This window comes from Herpailurus yagouaroundi, unplaced genomic scaffold (genome assembly GCF_014898765.1).
Source record: "Herpailurus yagouaroundi ecotype Mexico unplaced genomic scaffold, PumYag 162, whole genome shotgun sequence".
Taxonomy (NCBI): domain Eukaryota; kingdom Metazoa; phylum Chordata; class Mammalia; order Carnivora; family Felidae; genus Herpailurus; species Herpailurus yagouaroundi.
Genome location: NW_024412403.1, coordinates 8,364,958 through 8,381,343, shown reverse-complemented (window position 1 = coordinate 8,381,343; position 16,386 = coordinate 8,364,958). Strand labels below are relative to the sequence as shown.

The 16,386-nt window shown below is 48.2% G+C and overlaps 1 protein-coding gene across 2 annotated transcripts in view; it reads right to left on the bottom strand.

The window, feature by feature from the left end:
- Nucleotides 1-16,386, bottom strand: part of VPS26C (VPS26 endosomal protein sorting factor C) — a 51,178-nt gene that overhangs the window by 10,237 nt on the left and 24,555 nt on the right. For both annotated transcript variants that reach the window (XM_040483930.1, XM_040483931.1), the window contains exons 2-5: nt 15,399-15,542; nt 14,066-14,215; nt 6,656-6,736; nt 3,199-3,273 (exon numbers count right to left, since the gene is read on the bottom strand). In XM_040483930.1, the coding sequence (XP_040339864.1) occupies nt 3,199-3,273; nt 6,656-6,736; nt 14,066-14,215; nt 15,399-15,542 (450 nt within the window). The remainder of the gene's footprint in view (nt 1-3,198; nt 3,274-6,655; nt 6,737-14,065; nt 14,216-15,398; nt 15,543-16,386) is intronic.

Here is a 16,386-nt window from a genome sequence, read left to right as displayed (position 1 = left end):
AGGCTATTTGTTCCAAAAACTAAAAAGCAGCAGCAGTCTGCATTAAAATTCTTTCAGGCAACTGGCAAAAAAGAAAAGCTCTCAACGCCCAGCTAAAGATTCTGACTAATAATTCACTTTACCCCTCCTCCCGGGGACATGATGTTGGCATAAACAAACAAACAAAAAAACAAGCTACACAGAGAAAGACCAGCCCGGTGAAGTGTTTCTGTGAATAAAAGCGCACGGACAGTGAAGCTCCCGGCTCAGGGAACCACGTCCTGCGGTTAGAAGACAGAGCTCTGCACACGCGTGCTCCCAGCAGGCCCTGGGCAGCCCTGAGGTCAGAGGTGGGGCCCACCCGGGGAAGGGGCAGTCGGGGCGGGGCAGTCACAGGGATGGCGGAACTGGCCATGGGCGGCCTTTGGGGTCAGCGTGTCCCCCTCGAGGGGGACTTCCCACCCAGGACGCTCCCAGAGCAGGCTGGGCGAGCGTCCCCATTTACGGCCACAATGCAGGACGACAAGGCTCTGACCCCAGAAGACAAGCCACCTGCACACCTTCAAAGAGAGCCCACAGGGCCGAATGCCCCTCCCCTGCAGCAGAGCTCCTCAGGTAGAGTGTGCGTGTGTAACCACAAGGACAGATTATCATTTGGGCTGAGGACAGAGAGTCTGGTTAACAAGGCCACACACGTTTGATCCTCGTTTATATAAACATAAGCTGACACCCAAAAACCAATAGACCCTTGAGGAAAATAAAAGCAAGAAAAAGAGGCCGACGTCAGCAAACAGGATCACCAGGAAGAGAGATGAAGGGCCGTGTGTCTGCAGGAAGAGGCGCTATCTTGCGAGAGGAACTGCTTGGAGATGAATCACACTGCTGTTGAAGCAAACGTTTCTTTTATTATTATTATTATTATTATTATTATTTTTATTATTATTTTTAACGTTTATTTATTTTTGAGACAGAGAGCGACAGAGCATGAACAGGGGAGGGTCAGAGAGAGAGGGAGACACAGAATCCGAAGCAGGCTCCAGGCTCTGAGCTGTCAGCAGAGAGCCTGATACAGGGCTTGAACTCACAGACCGTGAGATCATGACCTGAGCTGAAGTAGGACGCTCAACCGACTGAGCCACCCAGGCGCCCTAAGCAAACGTTTCAATAGCTGGGCTCCATACCAACCAAAGAGCAAATCAGTGAGCTGGAAGACCGAGCCGAGGACTCTGCTGGGACACGTCTAAGAGACACTGAGAGATGGTCACAGAGCTGAAGGAAAGACAGCAGGCACACTGACTAAGGAAACATCAAAATCCGGGCAAGGGCTTAGAGGTTCCACAATGCTAAGGATGGGGAGATACTGGAAGTTTTCAGGGCTGGGTAAGGAAGAGGGAGGAGACACAGATGAGCTCGCACAAATTTGGGGATCAGGTCATCATCAGCATCACGAGGCACCAGAACACCACGCAGCTACTTCCCAAGTTCTAAGGGCAAATGAAATTAGAGCCAGAGTCTTCGACCTGGACAAACTAGGATTCCAGTGTCTAGTGTCTGTTAGACACTCAAGGATGTAAGTTCACTCCTTGCCCTTTCTGAAAGAATGACTCTAGGATGTACTCCAGCAACACAGAAAATAAACTGAAGACACACGAGAATGGGAGAGGAAGCAACAGGCAGCGATGACCACGGTGACACCTCCAGTGAAGCAGTGACAGTTAAATCCTGCCTGTGATAGTTCAGGCAACTATGAGAAATGGCTTCTAAGCCAACAGAGGCTTAATTAACACTGAGAAAAATGAAACAGACAAACCTGACCTTAGATTTCAGACCATTTCAACAAACAAGGGTGTGGTAGGAGGAAAATGCGAAAATGTTATAAACCTTCCGGCAGAAGGTTCTTGTTCTCCGTGTTGTTACTGAAACGCATGATTGTCTCTGCATGTTTGAACATTTGGGGATAACTGTTAGGAAAACAGAAACAGGATGTTAGAGAAAAAAGGAGCAAGTAACAGTACGCTAACAGAAAAAAAAACCCTTGCGACCTTAATCAATTAGACCAAGGCCAGGCAAAAAGAGAAACATTAAGGTACACATTAAGGTACCATTAAGGTACACGCAGGACACGATGGAAGGAACAAAACAAACTCGTTCAAAGGATCTGGCTGGGTGCTCTTTACAAGACGCTCTTGGATCTACTCAGCCCCCCTCCCCTCTCCCATTCTGTCACCTGGTTCTGTATTGTTTAGATTCCTAAGAAACACAAACCAGTTAAGAGCATGAGCGCCAACTGGGACACTACTGGGTAGTTCTCGGGCTGAACAGCCGAGGCCGGGGAGGGACCAGGGCAGTGAGATCCGGGCCGCGGCCGCAGCCTCAGCCCGTCACTACCACCTGCACTCCCTGCACGTGTCCAGTCACGTTCAAATCCCTGTGAGAGTACAAGCCAACCGGACCATGGGGGTCCTGTCCCCTCCAGATGGTAAAGGGACTTTCTGAGAGGCACCTGAGGACGCACCCCTGCCTCCTCAGGGAGGCCAATAACCGCTCCTGTGCCCCAGGCCTCCCAGACTTGCCTTTAACCCAGATGACAGGGTCCGGACAGCAGAATGCAGGACGACAGCAGGGAAGAAGAGCCAGGCCCTCGGACAAGAGAGCAGGTGGCCAGCTAAGAAGTGAGGGGTGCAGGGGTGGTCGGGACTCGGGGAAAAGGGGCTCTGACTGCAGCACAATAGAACCGGGAGGAGAGGGGGGGACCATGGTGGGCATACAGGCTTCCGGAGCAGCCTCTGAAAAGCATTCTTCTTCGAAGTAGTTACCGAGTTTAAAAAGAAATCAAACCAGGGGCGCCTGAGTGGCTCAGTCAGTTAAGTGGCCGACTTCAGCTCAGGTCATGATCTCACAGTCTGTGAGTTCGAGCCCCTAGTCGGGCTCTGTGCTGACAGCTTGGAGCCTGGAGCCCTGCTTTGGATTCTGTCTTTCTCTGCCCTTCCCCCCACTCACATTCACGCACGCACACACACACACTCTCTAATACAAATAAACATTAAAAAAAAAAGAAGTCAAACGAAAAATCCAGGCTATTTTGGGTACAGAGATAATCAGAACGTTACTCTTGCTGATGACCTCATACCCAAAGAAGGAACCCTTGGTCAACGGTCTGTCTGCGGGGTCCAGTCACCAAGAAAACATCTCTGGCTTTCAAGTGGGAAGTGCACGTACCTCTCGGACGTTCTGCAAGGTTTCGGGAGTGATAGTGAAGTCCACAGGGCTCGGGGTCAGCTTCCCCTTCTGAGGCTAAAACAAGAGGTAAAACCAACATCAGCTGCTTGAAGGCCCAGGGTTCCACGGGTCCAACTTCCCTTTCTGTTTTTAAACAGATGAAAGGCAGCAGAATGGATCGGGGGGCGGGAGGGGGGGCGGTGGAGCTGGCAGTGCGAGGCAGCTCACCTGGGTTCTACAAACACAGCTCTGCCGAAAGACAGTGTTGTGCTCTTTGTCACATTTCTTCATCCCCTGTGACTCAGTTTCCTCATCTGTAAAATGAGGGACCACTTTCTTAACCTATCAGGTCCCTTTCAGGTCCGGGAATTAAAAATCAGACCTAAGAACCAAGGGTAGTATTATTGGAAGGTATTCACGTTAAAGCTCTTAGAATAAGAACTGATACCAAGTACCTCTGATGTGCTACTGACTGAGCGCGACGAGCCTACGGGGTGCTGTTATGGTCACTGGCCCCACTTCACAAACAAGGACAGTGAGGCACAGAGAACTCAGATGGTCTCAAGTGGCAGAACCGAGATTCAAACCCGGGTGGTCTGGCTCCAAGGCCGGCACCGTGAGCCACCCAGCCGTCCAAATGTCCACCGGGAGGATCACTCCCATTAAATAATCCTAAATGTTGCCATCGTCAGCCAAGCACGGTCACCTCCACATCACACAGCTGCGGAACCCATCGGCACCGCCAAGCTTCATGAGGGCCTGCCTGGCGGATTCTGCTCCGGCGCTGGGATCCAAAGGCCACTGACACCCAGATGCCAGGAGCCAAAACGCCAAGTTTACTCATTTACCAAAGGCGTATTCTACGCAATATTCTTATTAATAGGTTCATGAACATAGTCTTTAGTGGATATATTCTTCCTCACGGCATTTAAAGGAGTATTTAACTTGTCGACTAGAGATCACAGCATAGTTTTATCCTTCTCATGAAATCGTTCGTAAAAAAGAACAGGATTATTTTTGTAGTTTTTTTTAAGATTTTATTTTTAAGATTTTTAAGCCCAAACATGGGGCTCGAACTCACAACCCTGAGATCAAGAGCTGCACGTTCCAGCAACTGTGCAAGCCAGGCACCCCAAAAACAGGGTTCTTTTTTTATTATTAGTTTTTTAATGTTTATTTATTTTTGAGAGAGACAGAGAGGTAGAGCATGAACAAGGGAGGGGCAGAGAGAGAGGGAGACACAGAACCCGAAGCAGGCTCCAGGGTCTGAGCTGTCAGCACAGAGCCCGACGTGGGGCTCGAACCCACGAGCAGTGAGATCATGACCTGAGCCAAAGTCGGACGCTTAACCAACTGAGCCACAAGGCGCCCCCAAAAACACGGTCCTTGAAGGCTGGGTGTTGGTAAGCTGCCGGGAGCAGGGAGGAAGCCCCACACGGCCCTGCCACTGGTGCCCGCCCTGAGCTGACCTCTGACAGGGCCCTGCAGTCACGAGCAGGCTGGGGGTCAGGGGTCAGGGAAGACCTGGCCTGGAGTGTGGCTCTGGGCAGGGAGCTGAATTTGGGTTTATTCTCCTTCACAAAGCTGGAGGTTCTTTTTGTTAAAGACATAAAAAGGGTATATGTCTCTTTTATGGAATAATCCACATTAAAGAAAAAAAAATTTTTTTGCTTCCATGTGAAGACCTTTGATACAAAAAAGGAAAATACCTAAATCACATGACTTCCAAAAAAAGAATAATATATTTTTAATATTTTATATAATATATTATCACTAAAAAATACTTAAACAATGATTATTAAAAATTTAATAAGGGGTTAATGATAAATGTTAGACGTCCTAAAAAAAAATTACAAAAATGATGGAAATAAAGGACATCAGTGATTTTGCCAATCTTCTGCACGAGAGATTTAAGTCTTACATTTTTATGTAACCACTACTAAAAGACATCCATGGACATTTCATAACAGTACAAAAGAAATACAATTGCAAATTTTCCACAAAAGCAACGTGCCTCCCCGCGGAACTCTGTAGAAGCCCCCATTTACTAAGGCACGTGGCAGGGACCATGGGAAACATGTGGGGTCCCCAGGACGCGGCGCCTTGCGCAATTACCTACGAAGGGAAGAGAGTCAGGGAAAGCTAGTGGCTTCTGCGTCTGTCCGGTTTGGTGCCATCTTGACACGGCCCGCAGCCCCACAGAACCCGTTCGCTCACGGAGCACACGCACGGGCCTTACCCGGCCCGGTGAGGCCCTCAGAAGCGGTGTTCCCGGGTCAGCCCGGGGACGGCCCAGGCAGACGTGCGCCGACACGTCCAGACCCCGTTCACCTGGGCGCCTCCAGGAACCCCAGTTTGGCCACCTCCGTCTCCAAACTGCTCAGGATCAAATGAAAGGCAGATGCGCTGCAATCTGAGTCTAGGCGGCCATTGGCCTAGAGAAAGCAGGAGCCGGCCCTGACCTGGAGGTGTGAGCACACAGCCCAGGGAAGGAAGGACGACACGGCCTGCAGAGAGGCCGGGGAGACAAGGGAATCCAATGCTGTGGACATCCGTCACACGTGTCACACCGAGGGCAGACAGGGCCAGTCACCGTGAGGCTCTGCACGATGACCAAGGAACAGCACAGATGGGCTGCGGACTCTACCTTGAATTCACCCGGAAGCGCCAACAGCCACAGGGGAGAGGGATCCAGTTCCCTCGGTCGGCACGTGAAAGGGAATTTTAAAGAAGATGTTGTAAAAAATTTTTTAAAATGAATAAATAAAATAAAGAATATGTTGTCACTGCAAAATAGTAACAGAAGGTGCTGGGAGAGGGGCGCCTGGGTGGCTCAGTCAGTTAAATGTCTGCCATTGGCTCAGGTTGTGATCTCATGGTTTGTGGGTTCGAGCCCCGTGTTGGCCTCTGTGCTGACAGCTCAGAGCCCAGAGCCTGCTTCGGATTCTGTGTCTCCCTCTCTCTCTCTGCCCCTCCCCCACTCATGGTCTATGTCTCTCAAAAATGAATAAAACATTTTAAAAAATGTATTAAAAAAAAAAAAAAAGGAAGTGTTGGGAGAAGCGACCCACCCTGACCCCGAAGGTCCCTGTGTGCTCTCGCTGGGCGTGCCAACAAGGTAAGGTCCTGACCATCCCTTGTCTGAGGCGGGCCACTGCTCTGGGTTGTGTGGCCATCATGACCTTGAGAAAGGAAGACATGCGTCCCTCGGAAACAGGCCTGCTGCTTGCTATGACAGAGGTGGGCCCCTGCCCGCTGTTTCTCAGCGGAGGCACGGCCCCCTGCAGGGTTCTGATCCTGCCGGAAGACACCAGGGTCCCTGTCTCCAACCCAGGAGTCTCTTCCCCAGCAGCCACGACACAGCACCAGGCTAACTTCTTGGCCTACAAACGGGGGAAAAGACCAGACCCTACGGGAGAGTCCCATCATGACGCGCAGAGCCCCAAACACAGCTTACAGCGGAGTGAACGATGAATTCGCAGGTCTTCGTCACGTCCTTGGCCAACAGAGACCGCCTCATGTCACAGCGCAGGGTATACTGGAGGGTGAAATTGGACGAGAAAATGCCGTTTTAGTGTGGTCTGCTTCCACCTTGGAACTTTATCCAAAGACCCAAGAAAGCCAACTTTCAGGGAAACGTGGTCCAACTACTGTGTTATATGAACCTAATATACATAACTGGGGGAGCCAGTGCTCAAAGTAAAGGCATTTCTATAAAAAGACCAAAAGCAAAGACACTTTTGGGTGATGCCGCGGCCGCCCCGTAGTTGACCCGCTGGTGCAAAGGCACAGAGTCTCACCTATAAGAGGCAGAGAGCGGAAAGAATGTGCACCTGGAAGCAAAAGCCGCTTTAAATCCAGCTGTCTGTCTTAGCGTGTGAACCCTGACAAATAAGACAACCCGTCTGAGCTTTAAAGAGGAGTCATCTCTTTAAAATGGGGATATTAGTGCCTGCCTGCAGCAAGGGCCAAATGAGAAAATGTGTGACACGCACTTAGTACAGGGTCTGGCACATAGCAGCTCTTAGTAAAGTGGCAGCTACTTGTCCCAAGGATTAGAAAACACACAGGAAGGACAAGCAGCCCCAGGACAGCGTCTGGCATTTCACGAACCGCCCCTGAGAAGCGAGCTGCCTGTGGCACCGTGTGCACAGCACGGCGCCGGGTGACGGAGCAAGATGGGAGTCGGACCCTGCACCCAGGAGTTCCGGCTTTAGCGAAGAGAGGACTCTGCGGTGACAGTGCTCAAGGTCTAAGACTCCAGGGCTCCTCAAAACTAGCTCTCCACATTTCAATTAACTGTTTTAAGGTCTATTTATCTTTATTTTTTATTTATTTATTTTTTTTAATGTTTATTTATTTTTGAGACAGAGAGAGACAGAGCATGAACAGGGGAGGGTCAAAGAGAGAGGGAGACACAGAATCTGAAACAGGCTCCGGGCTCCGAGCTGTCAGCACAGAGCCCAATGCGGGGCTCAAACCCACGGACCACGAGATCATGACCTGGGCTGAAGTCGGACGCTCAACCAACTGAGCCACCCAGGCACCCCAGGTCTATTTATTTTTGAGAGAGACAGAGAGACAGAGTGCGAGCAGGGAAGGAGCAGAGAGAGAGAGAGAGAGAGGGAGACACGGAATCCGAAGCAGGCTGCAGGCTCCAGGCTCCGAGCCGCCAGCAGAGCCCGATGCGGGGCTCGAACCCACAAACCGTGAGATCATGACCTGAGCCGAAGCCGGACGCTTAACCGACTGAGCCACCCAGGCACCCCTAGCTCTCCATATTTTAACCTTAAGAAGTAATAAAGAAGGGGAAATCTTTTAAAATGTTTATTTTGGAAAAGCCGACCATATGCAAAAGTAAAGAGAAGAGTATAAAGACGCCCCACGTATCCAGGAGCCAGCTTCCACAGGGGTCGATGCGTGGCCGATCTTAACTGTTCTCCCTCTCAGCCGTTCCCCATCTGCCAATACACAGACATACCCTGAGTGCAAGGTGACGGGGACGGGTAAGGCAGGTGGCATCACGCTAGCTTTTAACCCGTGTTCAGTTTCTCTGCTGTGCCTGGGCTGTTTTTCTGAACCAGCCACTGCTCGTGTACCTCCTGCAAGACAGGCCCGGTTCTACCCAAGGGAGAGCGGGCCCCTCCGTGGGGCCGGTCCCTGAGCTAAGAGCTCTGACCTGGGACTGTTTCTTCACATGGTTCTTGTCTGTGGGTTGACACACTGGTAACAAATCTATAGCATGATCACTGTCTTCATGCTAATCTAAAAAAAAAATCACATAAACCCCATTGAAGAAAGTCAGCTACTGTTTTAATCATCCAGGAAAAACTTTAGAATTATGTTCAAAATATTTTATATAACTGGGACTACATGCATGGTTGAATCAAGAAGCTACATTATTATGAACGACCTGTCCACATTATACAAGGAGTTGCTATATATTTAAGGTGTTACTGGGATATTAAAACATTTTTAAAAATTTGTTTGTTTATTTCGGGAGAGAGAGAACATGAGCAGGGGAAGGGCAGAGAGAGGGAAAGAATCCCAAGCAGGCTCCACACTGTCAGTGCAGAGCCTGACACAGAGCTCAAACTCAAGAACTGTAAGATCATGGCCCGAGCGGAGACCAAGAGTTGGACGCTTAACCGGCTGAGCCACCCAGGCGCCCCTAAAACATTTTTCTAAAGAAACATCCCTTGTCTACAAAGATCTTTAGATATAGATATATAGATACAGATATAGATATAGATCTTTGTAGACAAGGGATGTATATATACGTGTGTACACACACACACACACACACACACACACACACTCTCTCTCTCTCTCTCTCTCTCTTTTGAGATTTCAATCTGGTCTCCCCAGCCAGACAAGCTCAGTGAGGCCTGGTACTGTTAGATCTGTATACATGTGTGTGCACACAACGTGTGTGTATGTGTGTAGTCTGTGTGTATGCACACACGTGTTTTGTCTTTCTCCTACACAGCCCACACGCTGTCTAGCATGGGCGACATTTTGTTCGGACCTGCCTGGTCTCTTGCATTCTTTTCCCAGTGGGAACTTCCCCTTCCTCATTTTTAGTCTCAGGGTTTTGGCAGAGCTGACCTCCCGTCAGCCTCCTGGAAGTGACCGGTAAGCCAGGCCTGCTACGGGGAAACAACTCTTTCTGCTGGGGTGCCGATCCAGTAGATCATACGCCAGCCACACGCTAGCAGCCAGCTCTGCCGCGGCCAGGGAAGAACCCAGCTGAGAATGAGGCCTGCACGGAAGACAACGGAGCCGGAGACCCAACTGGCCTCCCGCACTTCTGGCTCTGTGATCTGATACCTTTCTTAGGCGAAGTCAGCCTGAACTGGATTTCCATCACTCGCAAAGGAGTGAGAACAAGTGGCATCAACTTCTGGCCACGGAATGTTTTTAAGTATGGAGGCAATAATTCGTAACATGGGGCAGATGCTAACAAGCGAGGGTGGGGAGAAAGGCGGAGAAGAGGAACATGCTGATTTTTGTTCCAGGAATTATGTTAATTCGTTTACATGCACCATCTCAGTTAATTCTAACAACTCCAATAGAACTGTTAGGATAATGCAAGGACGGCTACCAATACCTCATTTATATTCAATCATTCAACAAATACGGACTTGGACCATTCCGTGTGCCAGGCACTGAGCTAACTAAGCACTTCATGCCAAGACCTCATTAATCCCCTAGGAGGAGGTCATGAAGGCTGTTCGGGGTCACAGAGGTGGGATATGAATTTACACCTGCCGGCTGCCAAAACCCATGCTCTGAATCTTTACACAACACATAACTCAAGCCCAGATCTGTCTGCTGCGAAGCCCTCCGTCTTTTTGCTTTATCGCGCTCTTGCCCAATCGTGAAGAAACGGTCCAGGTGGTAGGAGTTTCCGCAGGCCAGAGGGGGTCAGGACGGTCAGACTGAGCAGGGCTCCAGAAGGAGGTCAAGACTGGATCTTCTATGATCGTCAGTAAACACAGAGCCAACAGGAAGAGGAAAGAAGACAGCCAACAGATTTGAAGCAGACTCCCAGAAAGGATATTCTGAACTTGACAAAGAATAACTGGCATCTGGACAAACTAATTTTGAATTGCGATTCAGACATGTTAGCACCGCTCTATGCTGTGTTATTATAGGACAAAACGTTGTTAGCATGGCCACATGAGTGGAACAGACATAATAAAACTTGCCTACGATTTACATACCTTTTAAAAGAAAAGGCGCACCAAGGACAACTAGGGAAAGCGGGCAGATTCTCGTATGCATGATCTAATCATGAAGGTGAGAACAGGCCTGAGAAGAAGACGGGCCAACACCGCTGAGCCTCCGTCTAAGGAGTCACAAGGAAACCCAGACCCTGCAAGCTGGGAATTTAATACTGGCTGCATCTTAAACCCTTTATTCTGTCTTATGGTTTTTACTGTTTTTACAATATGTTACTACAACACAATTCAAATTATAAGTATAAAATGTCTTTGTGCCCACGTCACTTGAGAAAGAGGATGTTACTAGGTTTAATAACACTTTCTATCTAGTTTAACACCACCTTCTATTCAAAGTAAACCGCCCATGAATCTGCAGAGTAAGCGTGGTAAGCGATGGTGCAAAGGCCAGCCCTGTGACCTCAAGTGGTTACCGTGGACTCTGGGAGGCACTTGCTCTGCTAATAAAACAAGAAGGCTAGCAAAAGACCCATCTAGAAACCCAATGACTGAATCAACCGATCAATGAAAAGCAGATTTAAAAAACCCATAATCCTAGTTTCGCTCAAGAAGTATATTTTCAAGGGGCACCTGGCTGGCTCAGTCAGTGGAGCGTGTGATTCTTGGTCTCAGGGTTTTGAGTTTGAGCCCCACTGTGGGCTCTGCACTGCTTGGGATTCTTTCTTTCTCTCTGCCCCTTCCCCACGCACTCTCTCATGCTCTCTCTCTCTCAAAAATAAATAAACATTTTTAAAAAATAAATTAAATTGGGGTGCCTAGGTGGCTCAGTAGGTTGAGCGTCCGTCCGACTTTGGCCCAGGTCATGATCTCGCGGTTCACGAGTTCAAGCCCTGCATCAGGCTCTGTGCTGACAGCTCAGAGCCAGGAGCCTGCTTCGGATTCTGGGTCTCCCTCTCTCTCTGCCCCTCCCCCGCTTATGTTCTGTCTCTCTCTCTCTCTCAAAAATAAACATTACAAAAATGTTTTTTAATGAATTAAATAAAATCTTTTTTTTTAAAGTGTATTTCCTCAAAAGAAGCAATGACAAATTTGAATATGAATTGGGAATGAGATGGTATTTGAGAATTCCTGTTAATTTTGATAGGTGTGAAAATGTCAACTGTGATTCTGTAGGAGAATGTCCCTATTTTCCAGAGATGGACATTGAAGTGCCTCTAGATGAAGTGTCGAGATTCTGTAACTAACTTTGAAATGATTCAGGAAGGATACATACAGATGAAACAAAGGTGGCAAAATTCTAATGAATGTTGAATCTAGGTGATACGCTCTTATAAATCTAAGGTTAGGATAAGAAGAAATCCCCTCATCTTTAGAAATCTGTGAGATATCTGGGGAGGTAGAGAATTCCAGGTTGTAGCATTCTGAAGTTAACCCTCAATGGGTAAGATCTCAGGGCCAAAATAAAGGTTGGGTTGGGAGAGTATACACCTTACTAAAAGAATTCACCACACGTTAGCCCTCTAACGGCATTTTAAAGAATTTCCAACTTACATACAGCTATGCAGGACCTAAGGACACAAGTTTTTATGTACAGTTGACTCTTACGAACAATGGGGAGTTAGGGGCGCCAGTCCAAAAACCCAGGTGTAACTTGTGACTTCCCAAAACCATCACTACTGAGAGCCTACTGTTGACCAAAAGCCTGAGTGATAACATTAACAGTGGATTAACACGTATTTTGTTAGGTTATATGTATCATATACTATATTCTTACAATAAAGTAAGCTAGAGAAAAGAAAATGTTATTAGGAAAATCAAGGAAGAGAAAACACATTTATAGCACTGGACTGTATGTACTGACAAAAATATCCGCAAGTAAGTGGACCCGCACGGTTCAAACCCATGCCGTTCAAGGGTCAACTGTAGATCCACATGCCCTTCCTGGCAACATCTGGAAAAGAATGAAATTTCCCATATGATTTTTTTAAGGTTTTATTATTATTATTTTTTTAATGTTCTAGTTATTTCTGAGAGACAGAGCGCAAGCAGGGGAGGGGCAGAGAGAGAAGGAGACACAGGATCCGAAGCAGGCTCTGGGCTCTGAGCTGTTAGCACAGAGCTCGACACTGGGGCTCAAACCCACGAACCGTGAGATCGTGACCTGAGCCGAAGATGGATGCTTAACCCACTGAGCCACCCAGGCACCCTGAAAGATTTTATTTTTTTAAGTAATCTCCTCACCCAACGTAGGGCTTGAATCCACAACCCCGAGATCAAGAGTCACATGTTCCACCAACTAAGCCAGCCAGGCGGCCCTCCAATTTGATTTCAAACAATTAATCTTTTAACAAAAACAAAGAACATAGGAGGAAGTAACAAGAAGTATGCCACTGAAACTTGAACACTATTCTATTCGGTTTCTAATGAACATATGCTTATGTTATTAAATAAACAGTATTAAAGAGCTACCATGTCAGGAAAGTGCAGTGATGCTGATTCTGGAAAGAGAAGAAATATGATTTCCAAATAAACGTTTGAGATGGTCTCAGTCTTGCTAAAAAGGCATTTTGCATTTATGGTCTTATACGGTGAAAGTGCTCCCAGCCTAGAAAGCTGGCCAGAGGACTCACGTCTATGCAGGCAGGTTCCTTCCAATCTAGACGCTTCCCCACTGTTACAAGTACTTCCTACAGGCCTGTCCAAAGCCTTCAGTATACAGACTGCCTGAAACAGGTGCACCAATAACAAAGGACTAGATACAGTTTTTCTTTGTAGAAAGATACTCCGTGCAGCACAGTACGGCCAGGCTGCACGTGGTTCTTGTCTGCCCATCTTTTAAGCACTTCATGGAACTCACACGTAGACAGACCTTTAGTTAAAACTCTCAGGAGTGTTTTGAGGAACCGCATTTTTAAAGTGTTACATTTGAGGCAGGGGAATGGGGACTTACCAAGACCAAATTATCGGCTAAAACTCAATAAATCAAAAAACTTCCCAACTTGCTGCCCTCTTGCACGTACGTAAGACAAGATGGTTTTGTCTCATCCAGCAAGGGGAACCCTGCAGAGCTGGTATCACAAAAGTACCTTTCTTTCCACTGAATAAAGGAAAGGCTCTCTCGCTCGCTCGCTCGCTCTGAGTCATGACTCCAAACTGTGCCTGACACAATAGTGGCTGTGAAAGGCATCCTGAGCTAGCGGAGGTAGACAGGAAGTCATAAATTCACTTCCCCTCATTTACAAGGTTTGTTCACTAAAGAATACAAGCCTATGTTAGAGTAGTAGCCTTTGGATACCTAACAAAGAGATATTTATACGTAGAAAATAGACAATTAGTGCGGGTGCCAGAGAGACGTGAGGGCATATCTATCACCAAACAATAAAAGCACCCCTCGCACGGTGTCCATGCGGCCTGAGTGGGGGCCAAAAGAAACAACGGAGTTTTTTCAAAGAAGCCGTGTAGCACGGGTCCTCTGGGATTTCTATCAAAACTAACGGCCGCACACAAACTGTGTTCTGCAAAGCAAAATGAGAAATCAAAATAGAATACACACAGGAGGTCTCGGCAACAACTGCAACATCAACTTCTTGGGTCTGTCTGTTAACTTTCAGTGAAAGAGACACGGAGCCGTTTTGCAGAGGAACAGCCGTGAAGGTGGCCCCACAGCGTTAGGAAGCGCTCACCTGAATGTTGACAAACACGCCGTGGTAAGTCTCATACAGAACTTTGTTGCCCTTCACGTGCAGGGGAAATTCAAAAGGAATTTCTGTTTTGCCGCTGGGAAATTTTCCTGGCTTCACCATTTCGATGGTGCTATTGATAATCTGGATAGGCTGTAAAGAAAAAAAAAGCAACTCCATCTATCAACACGCACTTCTAGATGTACTTCCAAATTACTGTGTCCGTTAATGATCTCCTGAGAGCCGCGAGCCACGAGCCCTTGGGTGCCCCCCCTCCCGGTGTCCTGGGCCGCACAGCTCTGTGTCTGCAGGTGAGCACACAGTTGGCTCAAGTCTCTGGCACAATAATGGTTCATTCACGGTACCGGATGCTTCGATGTTTGGGGCACATCTGAAGTGGTATTTCCTCTCCTCTCCCCAAAAAGCTCAGTCAACTATCCTATCAACCCTCCTGACTGGCACTCTGACCTTCAGAATGAAGAAGCAGGTGCAGCAGTCAGGATGAGTGGCCAGGAGGGCTGCCACCTGAACCGGGGCTTCTCACGCCTCGGACACCAGTCACCAGCCTCCCGGGAGCCTGCCCACCGCCCGCCCACCGTGTGCGGAGGGAGCGGGCCCGCCCGGCCTCAGCCCTGCGTGCCTCTGCATCACACTGGGAACCTGCCTGAAGGCAGCCATCACACCGTAGTTAATGTGTTCCAAGCCTTGGGTTGGCATCACTCAGAAGATCTCCGACTTCTGAAGGGAGTCTCGAAGTGCTGCTGGAGGAAAGCAGGGAGACTGCGGAAGAGGGTGGGAAGGCCGGAATCTGAACGCGGGCAACAAGAGCCCTTCTCTCCTCTCACCTCCTTCCCTCTCAACACTGAGAGTTAACATGTCCTTCAGGAAACGGAAACTATAAGTACGGAAAAAGAGCTGATATTCCGGAACACAGGCCTCTACCCAAAATGACAAAAAGGAAAGAATGGCCACTGCCCTACCTGCGTCTTATCTGAATATCAAGTAACGGTTTTGTTTCGGGAAGGTGAGTGCCAGAGCCAAAGGCACAACGTCTCAGAAGGGCTCTGGTCTCTTGAAAGGCTGAATTTAGACCACTTATAGCTTTCCTCGTCCTATCTTCTAGGAATAAAAACAGACTTTCAATCGCAGGAGATATTCAGAATCAAAATATCGGAGTATTTTTTTCAGTTTGATTAGTAAGTATTAAAAGTATGACTATCACTGTACCTTACAAAACAACGACAGGTAACAACAATAAAGCCACAAAGCAAGCAAAAAACCCCACAATTATGGGGATAACGGACTAAAAAAAGATGTGCAACCTGAGCATTCTTACCTTAACAGAATTATAGAAAGCTTCGAACACACCCACGCTCTTGGCGCTGAGCTGGAGGTTCACACTTCCTTCCACTGTCAGAGACACTCCCTGGTGCTGGATTGAATCCTTGCCAGATATGACCACCACGCCCGAGAGGACTTCCTAGGAAAGCAGAGACAGCCACCAAATTAACATTCCTTTGCATTCACCTTATTAGCCAAAACAGGTCTCCTTAAGGATTTGTTCAAAGATGCAGACATTCACTGAGCACTTATTACAGACCAGAGGCCTGGATGCTGGGATGGAGAAGGCACAGCCTCGGGTGGGGGCGCCGGACGGCCACGGACAACTACATGGACGATTAGCTGGGTGCACACTGCTGGGGAGCATGAGGGGGGGAGCGGGCGAGGGATCTCATGCGATCGCCCCCTTCCAGACACATCCGCACTCCCAGCTGGGGGAATCCCAACAAATGTCTGATTTCAAAAGGGCAAAGACAAGGGCCTGAGGCAAATGGCAGATTCACAATCATGTTACACATGAGCACGTATAATGACTTCTTCAGAAAGAATACGATCAAGTAAGACCCTTTTCTTTGGGTTCTTTCCCGATTATGTTAAAACGACTACACATTTTCAAATGCGTAATTTAACACAACTCCTTGTTAAATGGCGCTCTCTCTGCCCAGGAAGCCTCACTGAGGGGGGGTCTCGAGCCTGTCCACACAACACGTGAGTGCAACCCAGCCTTTCACTACAGGTCTTCCCCAGTCTCTCCACGTCCAGGTTCACTCTGTGGACATTCGAGCCCAGAATTCTCTGGATCATAAATCATTTGAGAACGATTTCACAACAGATCGTGTATTCATTTGCCTGAAGATAATTACTGAGCAACAGAATATGGACATTATACTCTCGGCTGGATGGCAGTTTCTTCCTGTTGCCACTGAACTCGACAGTCTCAATTTGCTATGGGGGTTTTGGGTGGAAAAGGAAGTTGAGATTAA